The 24,015-nt window shown below is 51.3% G+C and overlaps 7 protein-coding genes across 7 annotated transcripts; 5 read left to right on the forward strand and 2 right to left on the reverse strand.

Moving 5' to 3' along the window:
- Positions 1-58: 58 nt before the first annotated feature.
- N0V89_007112 (uncharacterized protein) lies at positions 59-1,173 on the reverse strand (the record flags this gene model as incomplete). Its single annotated transcript, XM_056215878.1, has 3 exons — positions 59-369; positions 423-641; positions 747-1,173. The coding sequence occupies 3 exons, from the start codon at positions 1,171-1,173 to the stop codon at positions 59-61; spliced, it is 957 nt and encodes a 318-aa protein (XP_056070125.1).
- A 1,968-nt stretch (positions 1,174-3,141) lies between these two features.
- On the forward strand, positions 3,142-4,048 carry N0V89_007113 (uncharacterized protein; the record flags this gene model as incomplete). Its single annotated transcript, XM_056215879.1, has 2 exons — positions 3,142-3,180; positions 3,230-4,048. The coding sequence occupies 2 exons, from the start codon at positions 3,142-3,144 to the stop codon at positions 4,046-4,048; spliced, it is 858 nt and encodes a 285-aa protein (XP_056070126.1).
- A 461-nt stretch (positions 4,049-4,509) lies between these two features.
- On the forward strand, positions 4,510-5,459 carry RPL9B (60S ribosomal protein L9B; the record flags this gene model as incomplete). Its single annotated transcript, XM_056215880.1, has 6 exons — positions 4,510-4,520; positions 4,676-4,749; positions 4,805-4,812; positions 4,860-4,907; positions 4,957-5,040; positions 5,103-5,459. The coding sequence occupies 6 exons, from the start codon at positions 4,510-4,512 to the stop codon at positions 5,457-5,459; spliced, it is 582 nt and encodes a 193-aa protein (XP_056070127.1).
- A 778-nt stretch (positions 5,460-6,237) lies between these two features.
- N0V89_007115 (uncharacterized protein) lies at positions 6,238-7,483 on the forward strand (the record flags this gene model as incomplete). The annotated part of the gene is made up of 4 exons (XM_056215881.1): positions 6,238-6,362; positions 6,431-6,513; positions 6,566-7,086; positions 7,136-7,483. 4 exons carry the CDS (start codon positions 6,238-6,240, stop codon positions 7,481-7,483), a joined length of 1,077 nt encoding a protein of 358 aa, XP_056070128.1.
- A 1,003-nt stretch (positions 7,484-8,486) lies between these two features.
- On the forward strand, positions 8,487-9,316 carry N0V89_007116 (uncharacterized protein; the record flags this gene model as incomplete). Its single annotated transcript, XM_056215882.1, has 3 exons — positions 8,487-8,610; positions 8,688-8,739; positions 8,866-9,316. 3 exons carry the CDS (start codon positions 8,487-8,489, stop codon positions 9,314-9,316), a joined length of 627 nt encoding a protein of 208 aa, XP_056070129.1.
- Positions 9,317-12,191: 2,875 nt separating this feature from the next.
- NOP4 (RNA recognition motif-containing protein) lies at positions 12,192-14,432 on the forward strand (the record flags this gene model as incomplete). The annotated part of the gene is made up of 1 exon (XM_056215883.1): positions 12,192-14,432. One exon carries the CDS (start codon positions 12,192-12,194, stop codon positions 14,430-14,432), a length of 2,241 nt encoding a protein of 746 aa, XP_056070130.1.
- A 4,701-nt stretch (positions 14,433-19,133) lies between these two features.
- On the reverse strand, positions 19,134-19,699 carry N0V89_007118 (uncharacterized protein; the record flags this gene model as incomplete). The annotated part of the gene is made up of 4 exons (XM_056215884.1): positions 19,134-19,318; positions 19,382-19,439; positions 19,493-19,530; positions 19,585-19,699. The coding sequence occupies 4 exons, from the start codon at positions 19,697-19,699 to the stop codon at positions 19,134-19,136; spliced, it is 396 nt and encodes a 131-aa protein (XP_056070131.1).
- Positions 19,700-24,015: the final 4,316 nt, after the last annotated feature.

Here is a 24,015-nt window from a genome sequence, read left to right on the forward strand (position 1 = left end):
GCTGGCAGGGTCGTATGGTTCACCGTAGTCTGCAACTTCCCATATCAGATAACGACCTTCACGGGATCGTGGATCTCCAGCGGAATCCTGCCTTAAACGCAACACTCGGATAGTGCATGACGCTGGCAGGGTCGTATGGTTCACCGTAGTCTGCAACTTCCCATATCAGATAACGACCTTCACGGGATCGTGGATCTCCAGCGGAATACTGGCGTATGAAATTCAACCCTCCGAATTCCATCCTAAGTGAATTGATGATACTGTCGCAGAGATCACTCCATGTTGCGTCGGGCTTCTCAGCTCTAAACTTCTCAAAGATTTGGTAAAAGTCCTTGACGTTATGGCAGCGGTATGCAACCCAGCCGTCACCTTGGAATGGGAATGTCAGTGGAACGGGATCAGCAATAGGAGCAGTCACATACGGTCCTTGCGTTGATGCTCATGTGCCATGCCCAGTATATGACCGAGTTCGTGGACCATTGCAGGATAATGATAGCGTTCCCCGAAGGTGATCATGTGGATTCCGGGTACCGGAGGGTCGCCTGAAATAAAACCAACGAAGCCGACAGTCGCAGCGGCAACGAAATGTTTAACGTACGACCACTGAACCACTACTGTGTTGTAGTCTATCTTCGGGTTCCCTGTGTTATGGTAAACCAGCAGTTCTACACCGCAGGATGCAAGTCAATCTAGCCGCTGTGATTGAAATGCAGCGTCGCCAAGCACTGCATCTGGGTAGAACTTACATCCATCGGAATCGGGGTCTATACAGAACAGCGGCTGACCGTTCGCATCCAAGGTCTCCTCGAAGACCAACCCGTGCTTGGTAGCGCTTGACGCTTCACCACCCAGTGCTCGCATCCATTCACCGATTCCATCTTCGCGGAACTGCCGGCCGATCTTGTTGCGGGCGTCCTCGGTATCGAAACAGTACTCAATAACGACCTTGTTCTGATTGTTGCGTGGCCATTCCCGCGGGCCACCATAGTTCTGCATGTTGAGGAGGTCGGCGGAGCCCTGTTCGGCGTTGATGGAGCCATTGATAAGGCCTTCGAAAACATCGAGGTTTTCGGACGTGAACGGGAAGGGATTGCCGCAGAAGGGAGGGCTACGGGAGTCGAAGACGGAAGCGGCTGCCAGGAAGGTCGGCAGTATGAAGGAAAGGAAAATCATGGTTGCGTGCGGCAGTCGTGGCTGGATCTCGTGTGCTGAAAGAGGTGCGTTGCTATTGCAGAGCGGCAGCGGGGTGTCAGAAGGAAGAAAAGTCTGTTGCTGTCGAGCAATTGTGCTGTAAGTTCCTTCCGCGTGCAAAATCAGCGAAGGAAGCGGCGTGCGAGACTGAAGGGAAGGAGGGCCTCAACACCGCAATTGCACCTCTCCCTAGTCACAATTGGCGACGGCATCAACGGATAGACTGGCATGTGCAATCTGTCGCTATTCGTCCAAGCTACATGGTGTAAGAGCACGTAAGTGTGCGATGCATCAACACCTGTTTCGCAGGTGCCCATGTTTACTGATTGAGCGACCACAGATATCAAGCTACTGACTCGCAATCAGTTTGTCTAAATTTGCATGCTGCGAATTGGGCGATTGGGTGAGATACTCGATCTGAAGCCATAGTTTCCGTATCTGAGTTAAATGAGGCTGAACTTGACCAAGCACCCCAGACGTGCTGTCGTACCAAGAGGCTCAGTAAGCCATGAAAGAGCAGGAACCCAGAGGGTCGGCATGATGATCGAAGTCGTAATTGCAATAATATCTGCGCCGACAGGTTTTGTTCCTGGGAAGTGGTAGGGCTGAGCCGCCCCACAGTAAGGCTGCTGTCAACGAATGAGATGTGTAGCCGGCGTCTGACGCCAGACAAGGCTGGCAAATCACCACCTAAAGTGGTTAGAAAATGCGAGGTTTCGCGCTCGGGCTTCATAGAATCATAGAAACCACACCGTTTTGCCATAGGCACGGCGCACGCAATACCCTTGCTTGCGGTTTTCATGCCTGCTAATAGGTCTCACCTCGGTGGGTTATTGCTGATAAGCACCCTCAGATTTCGTTCGGGAAGCCGCAGGGTGTTCAAGCTTTTCACTCCATTTGCGATTTAATAGCTTAGGTACTATGAATCTGGAATTTTGAGAAGACTCATAGTACTGGAACAGCCGAGTTTCAATCAGCACTGCTCAACGTGAAATCCGAAATAGCGAACAGAATGACCCAGCAAGACAAATGTGACGTCTGCCGACAACGCAAAGTGAAAGTGAGCATTCATTAGTGGATCAAATTACCTTCGCTAATGCCTGCAGTGCGATGAGAAACGTCCGACATGCAGCCAATGCCGGAAGAAGAATCGACCTTGTGCATACGAATATTCGAAAACTTCGCGGTTCTCAAAAGTGCGAACTGCCGAAACGGGTAGTGGCCGTACCGATCTCGCACTCCGGAACATGCAGGATGAACACTTAGTTCCTTCGAACAGAAGACACGAGTTTGTGGCAGATAGAGCCAAGACTTTGACGATCCGATCGGTCAAGGGAGCTAAGTTGGGAGAAGGCGTCTTCCACACTTTCAGTACGGTGTCAAAGTCAAGATGCCGCACAAGTGAGCGTAGTCCGAGTGGGAGAAGACTTTCCAATCTTCAAAACGCGGGTATACCTCGACCAATGCTCTCTCGTGAAGTGTGTCTCTGCGCGGGGTTCTCAAACATACTGGGTGAGAATGGCGCCAATTGGAATTCGACCTTCCTTTGGGGTTGTTGGATATCGTCGGTGCCAGCAAGGCTCGGCCGAAATCCAGCGCTGGACGACGCAGCAGATTGTTTCATAACCGCAAACGCGGCTTACTACAGCAATAGAGGGGTGATCGATGCGGTTACGAGCAGAACATATAGTGCTGCGCTAGTGAGTTTACAGAATGTCCTATATTCTGACGACGATACGAAGTTTGCGACCGAGACATTGGCAGCAGTGAATATCCTTTTATTATTCGAGGTGAGAAAGTCATCATCATCCCGGGTAGTACTCACTTGAAAGACCAGCGACTGACTGTGCACAGGAAGTCTTTGCTTTTCGGGAATTGAGGTGGCAGTCACATTACAAGGGACTCATTCAGTTACTATTAGCACGGGGACCGCAAGTAAAGGCAGATGACATGAGTCGATCGTTGTTCTATGCTGCGCTGAATCACGATGTAAGTACCACTCCGAAATACTTTAGTATACATAGGCTTATGACTCTAGTTCTCAGAAGCTATTTTGGGTGGCTGTCAATCCACCTTCGACTCAACTGGATGGCTGGACTCACCACCACCGGAGAATCCAGAAAGGGAACGTGAAGACTTCACTTGCATATCCACGGAGATTGCGCGGCATATGATCCAATTGCCTCGATTGGTAGCGTTGGTTCGACAGGTCCGCAGTGACCCTTTCCACGCTGACGCAAGCATAGAGGCGTTATCGTTAGCGGAGCATCTCTATTGCCGCTATTCTGACATAATAGCTTCCAGGATCGACGCGGTGTTGATCACAGGCGCAGCGTCGGTGGATACACTCGACGAAGAGCTGGCAAGATACTGTCCGAAGTCGCTCGAGTTTGAGTGGTTCAACATCTTCGAGGGCGTGGTTCGCTGCTATTATGTGCGAATCCTGGTCCTTCATTTGTGTGCGACATTGAGGACCACTTTCCCGTTCTCGCCGATCCTTAATGCTGCGGATTTAGAAGAGGAGGAAGCCCAATGTGCAGCATTGATAGCGGCGTCTGTTCAGTACGCAGAGAAGCAGGAGCCGTTCCTGTTAGGCGCACTCATCATGCGGTTACCTCTCCAAGTGGCATACGGTACTTGGTGGCGGAGAATGACACATGATAGCATGGAACAAGACCAGGTTTGGGAAGGAGAAAAAGCAACGTTCATGGAAGAATGGTGCGCGCAAAAGACGAACGCGTTTATAGAGGTATTGAATGGGGACCACGTCTCGAAGCACAAGCTTCGAGCCATGTACGTAGCAGCTGCGGAAGGCGGTCCATGGGAAATTTGCAAGCAGAAGGGGCCACTTGTATAGATTATAGCATCGCAAGTGCGCACTTATGAACATAATACCCGTCTTGGATCTCAACGACCGTCCATAGTATTGTGTTCGGAAGAGGAGCGCAGTACAAGTATGTAGGTAAAGGACTGAAATGGTATGTATTGCAGAAGTCGAGACATAAAGCCTCGGGGCAACCGCTGAAGGTCACGAGGAGATCGAGCAACACTTGCAGGCGAGGATTTTAGACGCAGCAGCATAGAGCGAGTGATAGCAGAATTTTACGGGTCGTTCAACATGGCAACACAACAAGGTGCACAAGATGTCGCATGAGTTTCACGGTCGCAGGGTCAACTCGCACCACGCTAGCGCCCAAGGAGGAAAGAGCGAAAAAATAACCGAGCCAAGAAGCCCACACAAGCGTCGCGGCTGCTAGAACTTCTCATTTTCAGCAGCTACCAGCGACAACAACACCAACCCACGACGCCGCCGTCAAGATGAAGTACATGTACGCTTCCCCGACCGTATTACACGCTTTCCCTACCGAATTGCACCATCTGTCCCACGAGCCCCAGCCGACGAATACAAGCCTGACGCTGGGCTCTACTCGCCCTTTCGCAACCCTTTCAACCACAGGAAACTGGACTGACAACTGCGTAACAGCCACTCCGAGGAACTTCTCGAGATCCCCGAGGGGGTCAAGGTCGCTATCAAAACCAGGAATGTCGTTGTTGAGGGTGAGTGATTTGCTTGGCTTTGAGAAGTAATATTTTTACTGACTATGCTCCGCAGGTCCCCGAGTAAGCACGTCGCAAAAATACACGGGATACCCGACTTACAATTCCAGGGCAAACTTTCCAAGTCGTTGGGTCACTTGGCTGTCTCCTTCACACACGTACGTGGACAATGACGCTGGGTTGGTACATGAGCTAAATGCTGGACAGCCCAAGAAGAACCTCATCAAGATCGAGCTCCACCACGGTTCGCGCAAGAGCGTCGCCACCCTCCGCACCGTCCGCACTATCATCGTACGTCGCGCCCGCCTCCTCGATTGAGCTAGAACATATGATAGTAGAGCTGACTGGAATAGAACAACTTGATCATCGGTGTCACCAAGGGCTTCAAGTACAAGATGCGATACGTCTACGCCCATTTCCCCATCAACGTCAACGTTGAGAAGAACAAGGAGACCGATTGCTTCGAGGTTGAGATCCGAAACTTCATTGGCGAGAAGATCGTCCGAAGGGTCAACATGAGGCCCGGTGTCAACGTCGAGGCCTCCAAGAACGTCAAGGACGAGCTCCAGCTCTCTGGAAACAGCCTCGAGGACGTCTCCCAGAGCGCCGCCGACATCCAGCAGATCTGCCGTGTTCGCAACAAGGATATCCGAAAGTTCTTGGACGGTCTGTACGTTTCGGAGCGGGGTAACATTGTTGAGGACGCATAAGCGGGTCATGAGGGTACGGGTTTCTTTACGGGCATATGAGCTTTCCTGCATTCGGGTGTGCAAACAGGCGCCATTGGGGACATAGCTCAAAATCATGTTCAACGAACAAAAACTTGATACCAGCTTGCTCGCCGCCTGGCGGTGAATGAATTATGCATGCGTCTGCGTTTACCACGTGAAGCCTGGTATCTTGGTAGTGTGAGAAATGCGGTATATGCACGGGGTTTTGGCTAACCCGGGCGACTATTCCTATCCGTCCCCTCAGGCGTTTATAAGATGCACACGCTGTACACCGTATACAGTGCCCAGTATGCTAACTATTTGTACGATCTAGAGCAGAATTTGAATATGCTTAGCGGAAATATGCGCTCACAATGCAGCTTCCCTTTAACACCCTGCGAATTCTGGAACTTGAAACTCCCGAGACTATGTCGAGTTGTTCTCGCACCAAATTTGCATTTTTGCCATCTTAGAACAAGCGGGGCATGGGATTCCCAAAGCGCGTTAGAATGGCATCAGCAGGCATGGATGTGTCGATGTTACGGGTGCCATCTATCACCGCAAAATCCGCCATCTGAGACGTATTCATCCGTCTCGCTTCCTAATCAGCCGTTCGTACGTCACGATGTTCGGATATAAAAAGCCATTGATGACCCCAGTGGGATGTTGTACCGCTATCTGCGCCTTCCTGCCGTCACAGAAATACCCCACTACGTGCCCACCCCACGGTTGAGCTCACAACCCCGCCATTACGGTCTACAGCAATTCTGTCGCCACGATGACGGATGCGTTGGTTCAAAAGCTCCTCAAGGAGTCTAAAGCGGAGTATAGAAGACTAGGAAAGAGTGGATTGAAGGTATCAGTTCCCATCTTGGGTGCCATGAGTTTTGGGTCCAAAAAATGGTAAGGCAGCGTACGCGGGCCGTCGTGCCGTGTCTCTCATGCTTAGTATGTTTACTAACATGCACAAGGCAACCCTGGGTCATTGAGGAGGAAGAAACGTTTCCCCTTCTCAAATCAGCCTACGACAAGGGTGTTACAACTTGGGACACCGGTATGCAAGCTGCCTGGTTGCTCAATCAGCTATTGCCACTGACGTGAACCAGCAAACGTGTACTCGAACGGTGTCTCTGAAGAAATCATCGGCAAGGCGATCAAAAAGTACAACCTTCCGCGCGAGAAGCTGGTCATCCTCACAAAATGTTACGGCTACGTCGGCGAACAGCCTGAGCTCCGAGCCATCCAGTACCCTAAAGAGCTACCTCAAATCAGGGACTACACCAACCAAGGTGGACTTTCGCGCGCTGCCATCTTCAACGCAGTGAACAACTCACTCCAGCGCTTAGACACTGACTACATCGACCTGTTGCAAATCCATCGCTTCGACCCAAACACGCCTATCGAGGAAACGATGGAGGCGTTGCATGACTTGATTAAGAATGGAAAGGTACGATATATCGGTGCCAGTTCGATGTGGGCTGTGCAATTTGCACAGATGCAGTTCGTCGCGGAGAAGAATGGATGGACCAAGTTCGTGAGCATGCAAAATCACTATAACTTGCTCTACAGGGAGGAGGAGCGTGAGATGAACAGGTTCTGCAACGACACTGGAGTGGGTCTGATACCCGTGAGCCTTCCAGCGCCTTGCGGTTGTCATATCGGCTAACAGCACACAGTGGGCACCCCTTTGCCGTGGTCATCTTGCCCGCCCTGCTGCTGCTTACGGCGAGACGATTCGTTCGGAAAGCGAGAAGAAGGCTGGCACCTCGACCACCGGCCCACAGAACGAAGCGGACAGAAAGACCATTGAGCGCGTGGAAGAACTGGCGAAGAAGCATGGTTGGAGCATGAGCTCTGTTGCACTGGCCTGGATTAACAAGCGGGTCACATCGCCCATCATCGGCTTCAGCTCGGAAAAGAGGATTGACGAGGCACTTGAGGCAAGAGGCAAGACGCTGACGGAGGAGGAGGAAAAGTATCTCGAGGAGCTATACACGCCTAGGCGAATCGTAGGACATTCATAAATCAAGGCTTGTATTGTATGAAGCTCTGATATGGCAGCTTCAACCACCGTAGACGAGATTAAGAAGTAGACAAATATCACTAAATGGAAGATGTGCTGCTGATGCATTCATGTTCACGTGAAGCGCTTTGCAAGTGAACCACATCCTGCCTCTATGGATATACGCCTGCTGAGAGAACGCACATTAAGTTCCTACGTGTAGCAAACGCAATGTTAACGTATCTTGTATAGCTGACAATGTAGCTTGACTAGGCTTACGGCGTAATCCATGGCGGATATCACAATCGACTGAGTGTTCAAGTACTGTGTATTGCAACACCTCTGTAAGGTGGGTCAGGAAGGCAGCGCTACCCACAGCGAGACGTCCCACTGACAATGGGACGATCTCCGCGTCCAATTGACTGGGTTGCGCCGCTCGGACCGAACGTGTATCGAATAAGCATCATGTGGACATACTGAGGATGCATCGGCGCGTCGGAGAGTTCTACAAGCAATGCGTATTTTGAACCAGGATGACGTAACCTGAACCTCCCGAGCTCGCGTGATGGTCGTTCCACGTTGAGCGCACCACTCCCAGAGCCTCAACACGGCGTCACGATGCAGCAGCGGCTCTGCAGGACAGAAACAAGACTGTTCCAGAGCCTCTTCATGTGTCTTTGTGCTTTTGCTGGCGCGCGGCAGGGCTTCGCCGGTGCCGTCAAAGGGAGCTGGCGGAGCTTACCCCGCATTCCCCTGCGATCCCCGTCCGTGCGCCGTGCTCACAACGGTGGGTGGGTCGCGATTGGACCATGGTGCCGTGATCAAGTGACTGTCTCCTGTCCTGGACGCCAGCTTGAATAACCCCTCATCGCCAGCGCCTGTCCCTCCTTCTCTTCTTCATTCCACTCTTACCTGTGCCTGACCGAACAACCTCTCTCACGCACTATTCTTTGAGCCCATTCGTTGAGCTCCATCTTATATCCAGCTCTCTCCACACCAGCTTCCTTTGCTGGGCCACCACCACAATGGCAGCTGACACCGCAGACTCCCTCAAGAAGGTCGACTCCCTTGTCGAGGAGCCCAAGAAAGAGCCTGCAAAGCGGAGAGCAAGCTCCCTGCGCGCCGATGTCTTCAACATGGCTGATCTCGGTGAGTTGCTCTACCCGCCGTGCCAATTGCATGCGCCAGGGTTCAAGTGAGGGGTTGTGGGGCTGACACGCCGACAGAGAAGGAAGGCAAGAAGATCGAGATTGCACCCGAGACTCAGAAGCTGAGCTGGTGAGTTGACGCCTCTGTTGCCCTTGGTTTGGATTCGTCCGCCGCAGTCGACTGATCAGCTGGCTGCTGCCCGGCTCCCCGCGGTAGACCCTCGCTCGATTCTACCAGGCTGACGATGATCGATAGGAAGCTAAACAAGTCTCCCACGACAGTGGACGACCCAGAGGTCCTCAAGAAGCCTCTAACCTCTCCGCTCGTCCGCAAAATCGACCTGCACTTCCCGCTCGGGCTTGAAGTCACCGCACGGAACCTGAAGGGTGTCACCATCAAGGATGCGCTGGACGCCATCTACAAACAATTCAAGAAGAAGGTACGTCTTGATCTCCTCGGGCTATTCCAGCCTCATTGCCAGCATTCTGCCCATCCTGATGCTTCGTTGTTTCCCCAATCGTGCTGCCGACTCTTCAATCAACCTGCTGACAATCGGTATCAGGCAGACGATGAGCTTGGCGAAAGCCCCTATCTCGCCGGCTTCGAGTGGGATCCTGAAGAGTGCTACACGCGCTTCGTCGTACACCAGAAGAAGGAAGGTGCACCCCCACCATCCAAGAAAAAGAAGAAGGGCGGTGACGAGTAGTGAATGACTCGCCCCCGTCTTCCCCAACATGACTTCTTACACGGCCTCGACCATATTCTGCACTCCGACATCGGTGGATCACGGACATGATTATGCACTCGAGCGCATGTGGATTCCAAAAGGGAAGAGCGAGGCTCGCTCTATCGCGGATAGCATGGTTTTGCGCGCTGCGTGCCTGGTATGGTGTGCGATGCGTATCGTCGTGCAATTCGGCGGTTGGTGGGCTCTTGCGGGATCTCTGTGGGTTGCTAGCCGGGTGAGGTGGCGGCATCCTTTATGTACTACTTTACTGAGCGTTCCCTCTCGTCGCTGGATAGCGACTGGTACTTAGAGGATCATTATTGCTCGAAGCCTTTCTTTTCCTGTTGACGTGACGTCGAGAAAGTTGTGCGCTGATGAGGTTGCTGCCCCGCTGTGGAGCCCTTCGGTTCCGTCCCCCCGAAGCGGGAAGCGTGCGCCGTGAAGTTTGGCGACTCATGTCACGATACTATCTATGCAACGTGCCTCGCTTGCCAACGCCAGTACCCGCGTCTCTCGAACACGATAGCTTTCATGACAGCTCGCATTCTCTTACAACCCGATGACTTAAAATTATGCACTTACGGTTTTGTCTGTCATGGGCACCATTCTGCCCGAGACACCTGCGACAACTCCACTGGGACAAGAGCCAGCGCCCCATGCAAACCGCGTGAAAAAAATCAGAACAGAAGAGAAAAGAACAGAGCACTTGCTACGCAATACCCACTTACGAGAAAGCAAATTGAAAAAGCCCTTGTTGTCCTGCTACGAGCTCACCGCACATCCGACACTGTTAGGATTTGATAATCTTGGACAAGTCTTCTCACAATAACAATGTGTTTGAACCAGATCTTAAGATATGCGATACTACGCGGGACGGTAATGCTCCATCCCCAGCTTCAACTCTACAAAGATGACCTTCGTCAACGGTGCACATATCCCGAAACCCACCCGATGCGTTGCCCATTGCTCAAACCGATGAATTGCAAGCTCAGTCGGCGGTGTCTAGAAACGTTGGTAATGACTACCCATAAACAAACAGACGTGATCTACCTGAGTGTCAAGACATCGACAGCCTCAAGCGAAAAAGTATAAACAAGAAGATAACCCTATATACGCTTTGGGGCCCGGGCATATCCTCACCGTATACTTGAGCGCGAACCAGCTACCATGATACACAAGAAATATGTGCCTCACAAGATCCGACTCTTGACCACCTACGATACCTCGACGAAGAATCCGATTGGGCACTTGCTCCAGTTCTCGAGATAATTGAGAGTCATGTCATCTGTGCGCCGATTAGCCTCAATGCACCAGCATCATAATAGATGAGATCTCACTTCTGCGCCCACGGCCAAATAGGTCTGAAATACTGTTGTTCAGCATATACTCGTTGCCCAGTACAATCGTTTGGTCCACGACTTCCCATGTCGTTTCGATCTTAGGCTGCGAGTTCTGCGTGATTCAATTGCGTTAGTGCCTTTGTTTTAGTACCATGAGAAAGAAAAATGGCCCTCGCCCTCGTGGGTGTACGGCATGAAGGCATCCTCAATCTGAGGGAGCATGAACTCAAGCGCGCATGCTTTTCCAGAGTACGACGCAGGAATCAGCAGACTGAAAATCGTGCTGCAATATGTTAGAAGTTCTTTTTAGGGATAAGCAGGGTTCATGAAGATGAGACAGCGTACTAGACAGTATGCAACGCCCTCAACTCGAGTAGTTTGGCGTTTTGCCGAATGTTGACTAAGTCGCACCGCAGTTTCCAGCCGGAGGATTGAACATGATCAAGGCAAACTGTTCCTCACGACGAATCGAGTAAACACTCGACCCAGCTTTCGAATCTCGCATCCATCTAAATACACTCCGCGTTCCCTGATGAATGGGAGCGACGGAAAATCTGGCGACTTCTCGTTGACAGACTCTGGTTTGAATATGAAGAAAAGTATGGGATCTTGAAGAATTTTCCGCGCAGAGGCTGAACGGACGGCGAATACGGAACATTACAACGAACTCTTCATAACTGGCGATATATCAGCAAAGGCGGCTCGATTCTGACCATAGATGGCAAGTCAGCAAGGCGGTTCAGGAGTTCGAAGATCACCTCTAGCCCTTAAATAAGACAGCGGCTGTCAAAAGGATAGCGAAGGCGTTCACTGACGCCATATCGAGTATCAATGAAAGCAAGGTTATCAAACGTTCTAGAAATACCCGATGTCTTGGAGGCGGAACACATTTATACACCAATAAATTTTGGAGAAATCGATACAGGCTTTCTTTGGTTCCATGTGTTGGCCAGCGAGGGCGTTTGGGTTCCGCCAAAATTCTGGCTGTTGCTCCCCGTACTCTAGCTTGAAAGATGCTTCGATTCAAGCCGACCACTCGCGAAGACTAAAGAAATGAGTAGAATCGTCATAACCATCGACGTGGCTAGGTTAAGAAGAATGCAGATATTGATAACGTTCTTGAAAAGGTCAGCTGCTCTGATGAGCACTGCACTGCTGGGTAAACGATGTCCTTGCTGGCATGAATTGAGGCTACTGTATCAAAGGTCACGCATTGACTGATAATCTTCAGAAATCTACATAGAATGAACGAGAATTTCTTGCGACTGTCTGAAGAAGTTATTCGCGATAATCCCGATTGGACGTGAATTCCATCTCGCATATGAACCACACCTGCATCATCGTATGTTGTGATTGGTCACAGTCAGCGCTAGCTCATCTGGGACTGGTCGGTCCATCAAAATCTTGAGCGCGGTGAAACGAAGCGCCGAGGCCTGGAAATTTTCGGAGCAATCCGCAAAAAGTTAAACAGCGTAAACAAAAGTGAAGTCCTACTTTCCCACCAGATATCAACGATGGCACCTCGTAGAAAACGCCAGCGACTGTCGGAGGACGGCGCCTCAGCCACGACGGCTCTCGCAGACGCCGACGAACCCTCTCATACCACCGCAAGCCCCTCCAAAGCTACCCAGTCGCGCAGGCAGCTCTTCGTTCGCTCCCTCGCTTCCTCTGTCACCACCGAAGACCTCACCGATTTCTTCTCTGAGAACTACCCTATCAAATACGCTCTCGTCGTTCTTGACAAGGAAACAAAGGCTTCGAAGGGCTATGGCTTCGTCACATTCGCCGACGCCGAGGATGCGCAGCGCGCAAAAGAGGAACTCGATGGAGCTGACTTACAAGGCAAGAAGATCAAGGTTGAGGTCGCCGAGGCGCGTCATCGTGATGCGGATACCGCTGCGCCTGCAGTTTCTGCGGGTGCGAGAGCGAGAGCCGAGCGCGAACAGGCGATAAAGGAAAACCAGGCGCCGAAGCTTATTGTACGGAATTTGCCTTGGAGTATCAAGACGCCGGAGCAGCTTCAGAAGCTGTTCTTGAGCTATGGAAAGGTACACTTCACGAAGCTGCCCAAGAAGCCGACCGGCGAGCTGAGAGGTTTCGGATTTGTGGCACTCAGAGGAAAGAAGAATGCAGAGAAGGCGATGGAGGAGTTGAACGGAAAGGAAATCGACGGTAGGCAAATTGCTGTGGATTGGGCGGTCGACAAGGACGCTTGGCAGGATTTGCAGAAGCAATTGGATGCTGAAGAAGTCAGGCAGAAAGACGAGTCCAAAGAGGGTGATGAAGATGAGGACGAGAACGATAGATCTTCAGCTGAGGGCTCGGAAGAGGACGACGACGCAGGAAGTGACGACGAGAACGAAGATGACAGCAATACCGACTACGAAGACGTCTCTGACAGCGACGAAGAAGGCGGCATAGCCCTCGAAGATGCCAAACCCAGAGCTCCCGATTACACCGTCTTCATCCGAAACCTTCCCTTCACAGCCGACGACGATAGCCTCTTCGAGCACTTCAAGCAATTTGGTCCGATCGCGTACGCTCGAGTTGTGATGGACCACGAAACCGACCGACCAAAAGGCACTGGCTTCGTTCGTTTCTACAAAGAAGAAGACATGATTGATTGTCTAAAGGGCGTACCATCAACAAAGTTGCAACGAGTCACCGCCGATCGAAGAGACGGTACACAGATCACCATCGCACACTCTGTCCTAGAAAACGAAGATGCCGACCCAACGGGCCGCTACACAATGGATGGCCGAGTCCTCCAGATTTCCCGCGCTGTCGACAAAACCGAAGCTGTACGCCTCACTGCTGAAGGGCAAGCTTCGCGTTTTAATCGTGACAAGGATAAGCGCCGTCTGTACCTCCTCTCTGAGGGTACTCTCGATACTAAATCACCTTTGTACCAGAAACTGTCTCCATCAGAGATCAAGATGCGACAAGAGAGTGCAGACCAACGCAAGAAGCAGATCGAGAAGAACCCCTCGCTGCATCTTTCTCTTACCCGTCTCGCAGTTCGCAACCTTCCCCGCACTGTCACGTCCAAAGATCTCAAGGCTCTCGCACGCCAGGCTATTGTCGGCTTCGCCGCCGACGTCAAGGAAGGCAAGCGACAGCGCCTGTCGGCCGAAGAACTGGCTCGTGGCGGTGACGCCATGCTCAATGCTGAGAAAGCGAGAAAGCGTATGGGCAAGGGTATTGTTAAACAAGCCAAGGTTGTCTTCGAGACGCCCGCTGGAAGCAAGATTACCGAGGAGAGCGGTGCTGGTAGGAGTCGTGGGTATGGCTTCATTGAGTTCTACACGCATCGTAGTGCGCTCATGGGATTGCGCTGGCTCAACGGACACGCCGTCGACTACAAAACACAAGCAACACAACCTAAGAGCAAGAAAGCGGCGAAGGAAGAGCATCAGGACAAGAAGAAGAGGCTCATCGTTGAGTTTGCCATTGAGAACGCGAACGTCGTCGCTCGGCGCTCGGACAGGGAGAGCAAGGCCAAGGATCCCAAGCCGGCCGACAAGGACGGGGAGGAGGCTGACTCAGGCCGCGAAAGGAAGGGCGACAAAAAGCGGAAACGCGAGTCGGGTACGGGAGGTGAGAAGGTGGGAAAGAGGAAGGATCAGGGATCGGGCGCCGCGGATGCGGGTGAAGATGCTGCGAAGAGCAAGCTCGATGCGAAGGCCAAGCAGCGTGCACAGATCATACAGAAGAAGCGGATGGCCAGGAGGACAAGAAAGCAGGGCAAAGCGTGATGTTGATAGCCGAAAATGTCACTGAGTATAATGTTGTGCACGGTTACCGTATGCTGCTGGCGATTCGTGCGTACGTCCGGTGTCCAGTGTCACTTCGATGTATTTTCCCAGGTTTCGAGCTCAGATCGCAGGTTTTGATTCCTTCCGGGCGCAATGGGCGCGTGAGCAGGCAAGGTCTAATCTCTGTGATGTGTGGGATCGTTGCTGCAAGCCGCTAATAACACGCGACGAATCTGCTATATTAGGAAGGTCTTGTCTTTCTCCACCGGTTTGTGAACATTGACAGTGTGAATTGTCATCTTTTCGTTATGTCCCATGCCCGCGGATCCTTTCCTGGTGGACCCTGCAACCCGCAGCGTCACGCATACTCAGGCCAATGATGCGTTGCTCGCGCTTGCTGCCGTGTTACCATATGCACCTCGCCAGACACGAAGCTGCACGCAGCGCGACTCAGAACCCGGAAGCCAGCACGAGGTAGGGCAAAGTGGGGGGTTTCCTATTCTTCGAGTCCAGTAAAGCACTAACTGGAGTTAATGGCGACCGGAAGAGTTCCCGGTGCCCCGTTGGGGCCGTCATGTATTTGTATGCGGATGTCGTGCAAGTACCTATCAAGTAGTGTCGATGCAACGAGCCTGCGCACTGATCTGGATATCGTAAAACAGGCAGATAGCCGTTGACATCGTCGAATGGAACCGCGAGGCTGATCCCTGAGTCGACCGGAACTGTTGGGTATCGGACACCCTGTCGTGTGTGAAGCTTCGCTGCGAAAGAGCGAGAACTCCTATCTTGCAGTTTCTCGCCTGCTCGTGTTGCGAGGTCCCTGGTCCCGGTCTGTTACTGGGTAGGCCTGGACCCCGTCCTACACAGGTTCCGTGCTGGGCTGTCATACCATCGATGAAGACGGCGACATGCATGTACAAATACGATCCTTACGGTTCCTTGAATACCCGCATCCCCGGGGCACTCTGAACTCGAGGTCAGTTGATGACAATGCGCCGAGTTACGACGACACTGATAGACAGGTGTTGATGTTTCTCACAAGGCTTCTTATAGACCCCGAACAAGGTCGTGGACTCTGGAGGGCCACAAATGATCGGAGCAGGTCCCAGTGAGTAAACAATCTGTAGAGAATGATCTGGTGAAAACTACCCCCACCGTCTTAGGTACTACCTAGGTACTATGCTTGATGTGCGACAATAGACGATGAGGCTCAAGTTACGGGGCATGGTCGAACACGGCAAGATTTCGTGGAACGGATATGTCTATTCTGCTGCAGTAGCGAGTCAGTGAGCCGTTGGTGGCAAAAGCGGTCTTTTGAGGAACGCACGACCCGCTCAATGCATTGTGTTGGCAAAATAGGAGACTGGCGCATTAATTGACGCATACATATCTCGAAGTGGAAGCATATGTTCATGTCATTGCATTTGGGCTGCACTAGGCCTGGGATGGTATGAGCAATGTGATCTCATAGACAAATGGTTAGCTCCTAGTATCTCACTTGGTAGCTGCAACGTTGCCTAGGGTCCCTGGGCTCAGCGGTTGCCGCCTGAGCTGCTGTCGTGCCACCGGATGTTGATAGACGGCGCGTGTGTCCGTGGAATCCCTCTCTCATTGGCATTCGTGACTTGTATGTAGGCTGTTTGCTATCACGGCAAAAGATCCCATCGGTCGTACTAAGCACCGGATAGGACCCGATAAGGCTATATAAACCATCTGAGCAGATGTATCAGGTTGACATCGTGGTCACAGCACAAGACTGGAGTAGTGCAATTAAACAGAGTTGATGTATCTCTTGGGCCAAGTGCTTCCGCAATGTCGTCGAGCGGCAGGCACATCTGGCGAAAAGTGAAAAAACTGTTCTACTCTATTCAAAGCTCCGCCCCGGTAGACGAACGTTACTCTACCGGGAAGATAGACCCTGGCAAGCTTGAACATGAATTTGGTGATTCAAACGACAAGGTCCTTTTGCAATATACTGTTGCAGTGCACCAAGCCTAATCCGGTGAGGTTGGATTTGCAAAGAATCCGCTTCCGCGACTTGGCTTTTGGCTTCAACGTTGCCGTCTTACTTGATTGACTACCCCGGATGCTCTGATATGATTTGAGGTAAACACCATGAATCGAAATGCTGAATTAATTAACCACCGGCGCAAGCGGAATAGGAGTTGGGAATGTTCAGATACCCACACATGATTGGTGCTGTAACTTGCTGAATCCGACATTGGATATGTGCCTAAGGAACTGATGAGCTTGTTGGTGAAGGTTTAATGACAGCTCTGTTCTTTTCTCATTACGTCCTGGCGCATCGAGTAAGCTTAGAAAGTAGCCGTAGAGATGCCTAAATCTAGACGGATAAAGCAGGGGTCGTCCCACCCAAGGAGCTTGCTGTGACCGAGACCACAGACGAACGCCCGGTACGTTGCACGTGGCTTTGCTAGTCCGCGTCCGTGCTCGAGCGCTGTGCGACATCTGTTTCACTGGGCTTTTGGGATGATGCAGCGTCCTTAGGCAATAATGTTAAAAACTATCTACGATCATGTGTGGGGGTCAACGATGGCACGACACGCGTTCTACCCACTAAAGCTGACTGTTGCATTCCACCAGTAAAGAGACAAGATTTAACGAAGAGAGCTTTCCCGAGTGCCCACGCGGTGCAGTATGATGAACTGATCTGTGTGTCAGATACTTAGTCTGCATAGAGTAGCGAGGCGAGGAAACGACTTGAGCTATAGCATGGTTTGATGGCCTGCAATACATCACGCTGTAGAACCTTTTAGAAAGCCATTCACTATCGCGTACGGAAATTACGAAGCATGCGAGATGGGTGTGGTCCAATTCTCGTGTAGTGGTGTTGCGTTGGTGTACATTGAAGGGCCGCTGGCTCGTGTTACACCTGTATACAAGACACACAATCGCAATTTCAACCGGTAGATGGTTTAGGGACATGGTTGGCGTCCCCTATGGATTGGGCTGCTACAGGACTGATAGCTCTTTGCTAAAGGGTGAGTAGTAACACGCATGAGTGTATGGGGGATTTGTACACGTAACGACTTCTCCATGACGCAATAAGCGGCCTTCAAGGAGAGCAAGTCAATGCAAACATCAACGGGGGAGGTGGATTGTCCGAATAAGATGTCGTTGTCTCAGTAACTCGAATCGAGCTTTCCGGCGCCGAGTATGCAGTCGAACTCGACAAAGCTAAGGCTGCGCGACTACCAGGGCCCGGGACTAAGGGCAATGAATCGTATTGATCGGTAATTGTGTCGCGTGTTTCCATAGATCGCAGGCACAATCCATCCACACACACCTGCGAATATCTCTGGTTCTATGCGCCCAAGCAACATAAACAGGCGTCCCCAGATCTGGAGGTAGACAAGGATGTTCTTGAAGTGGAGTACGTGCACATACCTCAGGCCGAGCCGTCTCCACACTCGGCACCGCAAGTATTAGAAATATCGGCACGATGACATCGGCCTTGACTTGGTTCCTCGGACCGTAGCTTGACAATCATGACACATGCTTCCCGAAGAACCACCAATAACTGGTCGTAATACGCACCGGGGCTCAAAAGGCTCGTGAATGGAACATTGTGTACGGCTATCGCGTCCAAACATGGTTGTACGGCAGGCTGACAGAAATATAAAAATAATGGTGGATGTGCATGGGAGTGCAATCCCCAGACCTCCCCAGATTTTCCAACTTCACAAGGCTCCACGTCCACAAACACAGCGGGTAACCTGTGCCTCGTGTCAAAACCCTATCAACAGTCACGCCAACTCGAAACCTCCAGTGTAAGTCTCCATGACAAAATTGAGATTTGGAAGTTGGTTTACCAGCGTGACAGGACAACGCTGAAGATGTGCTACTTTGAGAAGATTCACTTCGTCCCTTGCGGACACGATGACACCCGGCGTATCCAGTTTTGCCACTTCGCCCGCAACGACCCCAACCATCAATGCTTCGGCGCATGGAATATCAAGCGAGAATGGGAGCAACACGAGTCAGAATGCAATCAGTGTATCAAATCGAGACAAGCTGTTCAATACAGCAGCACAAAGCCGCAGTACGGGTTTGCTAGCAGTAGATGAGCATTGTTGGTGTGCTATTGTTCAGATCTTGGCTTCCTTATGCTTCGAATGGTTTCGCCAATGACTTCGGTGATCGATCGCGGGTGTCAATGTGTACAATGACCTTACACATGTACATTTAGTGTCTAGTGCGGACCTTTGGGGCAGTTTTACTTTTGGGCATGGCTTTGCCGTTAGTATGTTATCCTGTAACATGAGGAATAGAAGCCGCCTGGACGGTTTCAGGGATTAGACGCCCACTTTAATCAGCTCTCATTATCCGCAAGTTGTCCGAGCATGTGCATGCAATCGTCGACATACTCATTCGGTATCATCTTGCTCGCCTATATCCGCTGGCGAACACACATCATCGCTGTGCTGCACAGGCTTGCGTCAGTAGCACCGTGCTTGGGGAAATAGTGTTCCACTTGGTAGATATTGTGCAGTCTGCGAAAGTGTTGTCTTTGACGGTTTCACAATCTCTAAGCCACCAGAATTCGCGGTAGCTTTGTGCGCATCGCATACCCCTCAGTGGCACAGTCATACCGTTGGTTCGGCGCGACTACTAGAATCGAGATTATTGTGAGGCAGGAAGTGGATTCAGGTATCATGACACGTTTGGCCTCCTCCGCACTCATAGGCTCGCACTGTTCTCAGGTTGGAGCCGCCCAACGATGTTATACCTCTTCGAGAAGAACGTGTGCCAGTCGTTCAAGACTTTCAACTTGTCCTCGGTAAGGTCAGAGTAATCTGAAATGCAATCCTTCAATTCCAGAGAAGACAGTCCCAGCGCGCGATTCGGCTCCTTTCCGGTAAAGACTACGCGTGCATTACATTAGAAAACATATGTTGACCGTATAGAGGGCTGGCGAAGTTACTGACCATGGTAGTTCTTGCCAGGCGCGTACGTATCTTTGCCACTAACATCAAAGACATCACCCTGACTATCAGTAAGTGCTCGAATGACTTGCTGTTGGAAGGCTTAGACCTCACCTTGATGGCTACTAGTGTGGGGAACCCTTCATTTGTGCCTACCGATCATCTGTTAGCGCACTGCCGTTCAGTGAATTTCACACGAACCGTACCATCGCATTTCGTGAGGTAGTCGCGAGTGATGACATCATCTTTGGGAGTCGCGAGATTCACAGGCTGCTTAGGAGCAAATCTCTCCTTCTTCTGCGGGGCTGATGCGTCGGACATGATGAGAGATGGACGATTGAACCGGTGAGAGAGGTTCAGACGCTCGTGGAGTTCGCGAAGCAGCACGGCCTCGGTAGGCGGGGTTTCTGCGCTAAGACCTGATCCGGCAAGACGCATACTTTTTCGCCATCCCCACGATGCCGTGCGACGACTGCACATGCACCAGCGTGTTCCCTCATCAATACAAGGATTTTCACACACTCATAGCAAGCCCAAACAGGTAAGATGCAGTGCAAAAATGACTTATTACTTTGAAGCTTTCTATGCAGTCCACCCTTACAATGTCGAACCTCCGATGCAAGGCAAGTGCGATTTCATTTCTTTGCATACCTCAACGGACTTAACTACTTGTATGACAAGTGCTCATGTCAAGGTATAAATAAGGCCGACTCATAGATTAGTAGACGCCTGGCCAAATTAATCGATGCCCTGTTTTCCTCCATACAGCTGCTCAAGCTTTGACGGGCTGAGCAACCATCAAGCGAAGCAACGACTGCACTACCTCTGCGGCGGCAAGCACAGTAGTTTCTCCGGGATTGTCGTAGATTGGTGCAACTTCGACTGATGATGGTCAGCATGTACGCGGTACAGGTTGATCGTTGGGTTTCATGCCCACGTCGGCGCCAACGACTTCAAGTCCGGCCAGGCCGTCGAGGATCGATAGCAGCTCGCGAGTTGTCCAACCGCCCACTTCGGCAGTTCCCGTTGCTATCAGGTCTGTCAGATATGGTCTCGATTGGCGCGTGTTACCACCTTGTCACAAAGCGTGCTCAGACTGTGACTAACCTGGAGCGAACGTTGGATCCAGAACGTCAATATCGACCGATACGTATACCTTCGAACCGGTTACTCGTTGCTTAAGTTTTTCGATAACTCCTGACACACCGACACGGTCAATATCTCTGGCTTTGATCATTTCAAACCCACATCGAACGTCGTTCGCTACATCACCTTTGGGTCGAAGCACTGGAGCTCGAATGCCGGCATGAATCGATGTGTTACTTCCTCATGAGCTATATGCAAGAACGTGCCGTGATTCACCCCGCTGTGGAACAGATCAGCCAAGCTTTTCATGACTAGTCATATTAAACCCACGCGTAACGTGACACTCCGCCACCGAGAACTTTGGGATCCCAAGTGTCTTGACAGCACACATTAGCCAAAATTATGCCTTTCGGAGATTCTTCTCACCTATGTGGCTGTCAAAGTGAATAACGCTGACGGATCCAAAGTTGTGGTAGGTTGAACGCAAAGCGGAGAGCGTCGTGGTATGATCTCCTCCCAACGTGACGATCCTTGGAACTGGATATTCGCTTGAATTAGAAAACCGACCGGATATGATCTATCAAATACAATGTGTCAGGCTGTTTTACAAAGGCGTACTACACAATGATTCATAAACGCAACTTACCCGATGGCTAGTGTCAAGCTGCTTTAACGCTATTGTGTTGTCCTTGCTACCGTCTCAGTAAGCTGCTCAAATGAATTTCCGGTCTGAACGCTTACCAAAAACGTCAAGGGAGCATCGCCGCAGTCTACGATCTTTGCCCATTCATAGAATACGTTCTTCCCTAATGCAATCGACCACAGAGTCAGCTGACTCGGTTATGTTACAATTACCGTGCGAATTAGGACTCTGAAATTGTTGCTAGAGGCGGTGTACGTTTCGAGCGGTTGGGCAACTTGAGGAGTATTTGCTTGAAGCCTCTTCTATAGAGTAAGAAGTAGTCGCGTCCGCGAGAACTCAGCCTCGCACTGTTCTGTGGGTGGAGAATTGAGGCGCCGCAGATGCAACGCATGCTAATCGTGCGACACAGCGCCGCTTCGAGAATGGAATCTAATATAGCGAAACGATATGCTGGATCTTACCCGTGTAAATGTCCCACGCAGCGTCCGGATCTATTCTCCTTGAACCTCGACGGATGCCGCTCGGCCCGAACCGCGCCCCAGGTCTAGCTGTCACTCCCTGTTGCGCCTGTCAGCTCGGAAACGGAGAGACTCTCCTTCTAGTGACGGGATATGTTTGGAAGGGTGACATGCTCCAGCCAAATATTTGATCTATATGCGGCTAGCGAGAGTGGTGGCAGCCATCAAGACTGCAGAAGGTCATTATAGTCGGTACGTCCACCATATCCCTGATACAGAATCAATCAGATATTGCGAACCTGCGTAGTGTGCGTGGGTGGGTGGCTTCCTGATGACCACACGGTCTGTGCTGCATGCTGTAATGACGCTGTACAACGAAGTTGCGCGCCGTCCCGCTTGGTCCTTTCACGGGCACGAGAAGTTGCATTTTGCGATCCACCCGCATGTTATCCGGACAACTCGCGATGTGTACTGAAAGGCTGTACTCACGGTATCAAAAGGCGCACCCAGGATGGCAATATCGAACTTGTCGACTTGTGTACCTTCCCCGGCTAGACAATGAACGTACGGTAGATTGGCATACGTGGTTAAACCTGCAAAGACTGAACCTGCTGTCACATCAAAGTCTCCTCCGTGGCCCATTGCCCGTTGGTTCGCAACATCAGAGACAGGGTGGAAAGTGATCTCACGCGCAGTTGAAGACGATACCAGCCCAGCGGCTACAAATTGTGAAAATCTCATGGTAGACGAGGTTTGCGACGATCGGGAATTCACGTTGCAGACAGAATCGAGGGATTCGGCGTAGTTATCGGACATCTCGCCGCGGCAGCGATGACGTCTTTCACACTAGTGACAGAAAGGGAATATTTGTACCAGTTCCTTCACGATTCCGTACAGATACACCATCGCTATCATTGACGCGCCCTCTACTCTTCGGCGGAATTCTAATTGTGCTGTATTCTACCCGCAATAGCTCTTCTCGCGCATGCGTTCACTTTCTTTCCTGGGCTGCCATCGAAGGCTGTTCATTCAGGTGAAGTGCCGCGATGTTGACACCGCATGGAGCCAGCAAGTACGCGAAGGTAAAGCCGAGGCCGCGGCAATCGCCAGTGATGACAATGTTTCTGCCTTTGACGTCGAGCTTCAGGAGGACCCGATTACGGGAAACTTCGTCAGAGGCCACATGCAAGGAAGGATAGAATAAATTCGTATGCCAAAGGATTTTGCAGATTGCGTGGTAATCTTGACATTCACACAAGGTCGTAAGGTAGCCGGCTACACCGACCCCGCTCTTGGTGCATCAGCTGCTCGACGCCATCAAGGCCGCACTACTTCGGGCTCTCTTTAAACAGCACTGTACCTCTGTGCTATTAAGGGAACGTGAGCTTGCAATAGGAAGATGCTCCAGAGGGGTTGCTGTCTCAGGCTGACACACTTGGTACAAGATAGGTACAGGTAGGCCACTAGCGTAGAAACCCGAACAGCCTCGTGATGTCAGCACTTGTTGTCTCGCAGCCCAGCCTCCAGCATTCCCATCGGATAAACTTCGAGATGCCGCCTGTCTTCTTGGCGTCTGACTGTGTGACCAGATATTGGAAATTAGCATCATGCAGCCGCTTTGACAGCACACAACGAGGAGACGTTGCTCGCATCTCACATGCAAAGCGATATGGACAAGGCTGTTCTATGTGTCTTATGTGGTGCTCCTTTCGCTCTCGAGCCCGGAATATACCATCTTCATCCGGAACGCGCTGAATTCCAGGTAAGTTCTTGATACAGCTTAAGGTTTGGCGCCTGGGATGCATTGGCATTCAAGATATCGCTGGACATAACCTCAGAGGCAGCTTGTATGCAATTGTTGTCCACTGACGTGCGCGCAGTGGCTTTACGATGTGCAACTTGTCGGACCAGCGTCCGCTTTCCGTAATCACTGCATGACCAGCGGATGTCATGAGCATCATATCCCACAAAGAAAAGACATTTTGATCGTCTCCGAAGTCATATCCTGGTCCGTAACGGACGCAGACTGCTTCTGCCTCCACGCTTCCTATTACCGTGTACTGGAAGAAGACGAGTGCGAAGATATTCTGTTCCCCTTACACGAGAAATGCATACGACTCGCTGATCGAGCAGTCGAGTTCCACCGCAGTGACCAGGCGTCTCTTGAGACGAGGACCAAACCATCGTTCTTGTATGATGCGTTGAGAAGCCATTACTTACATGCCAAATCCATGGGTGTTAGCATGTACCCCAACGCTCTTGGATTGCTCACAACGTGTGACCTGTTCAGCTATCGTACTATAGACACGGTGGACAATATCGGTTGGTGGAGTGGTGCATACGAGGTGATCTGCCTCCCTCGACCTTGTGGAATTGTCACTGACTGGCCATGGCGTGCAGAAATATCTCAGCGATCCGATTGCCATCCGCAATTTTACAAGACATATATG

Source organism: Didymosphaeria variabile (genome assembly GCF_027946475.1).
Source record: "Didymosphaeria variabile strain IMI 356815 chromosome Unknown scaffold_5, whole genome shotgun sequence".
NCBI lineage: Eukaryota > Fungi > Ascomycota > Dothideomycetes > Pleosporales > Didymosphaeriaceae > Didymosphaeria > Didymosphaeria variabile.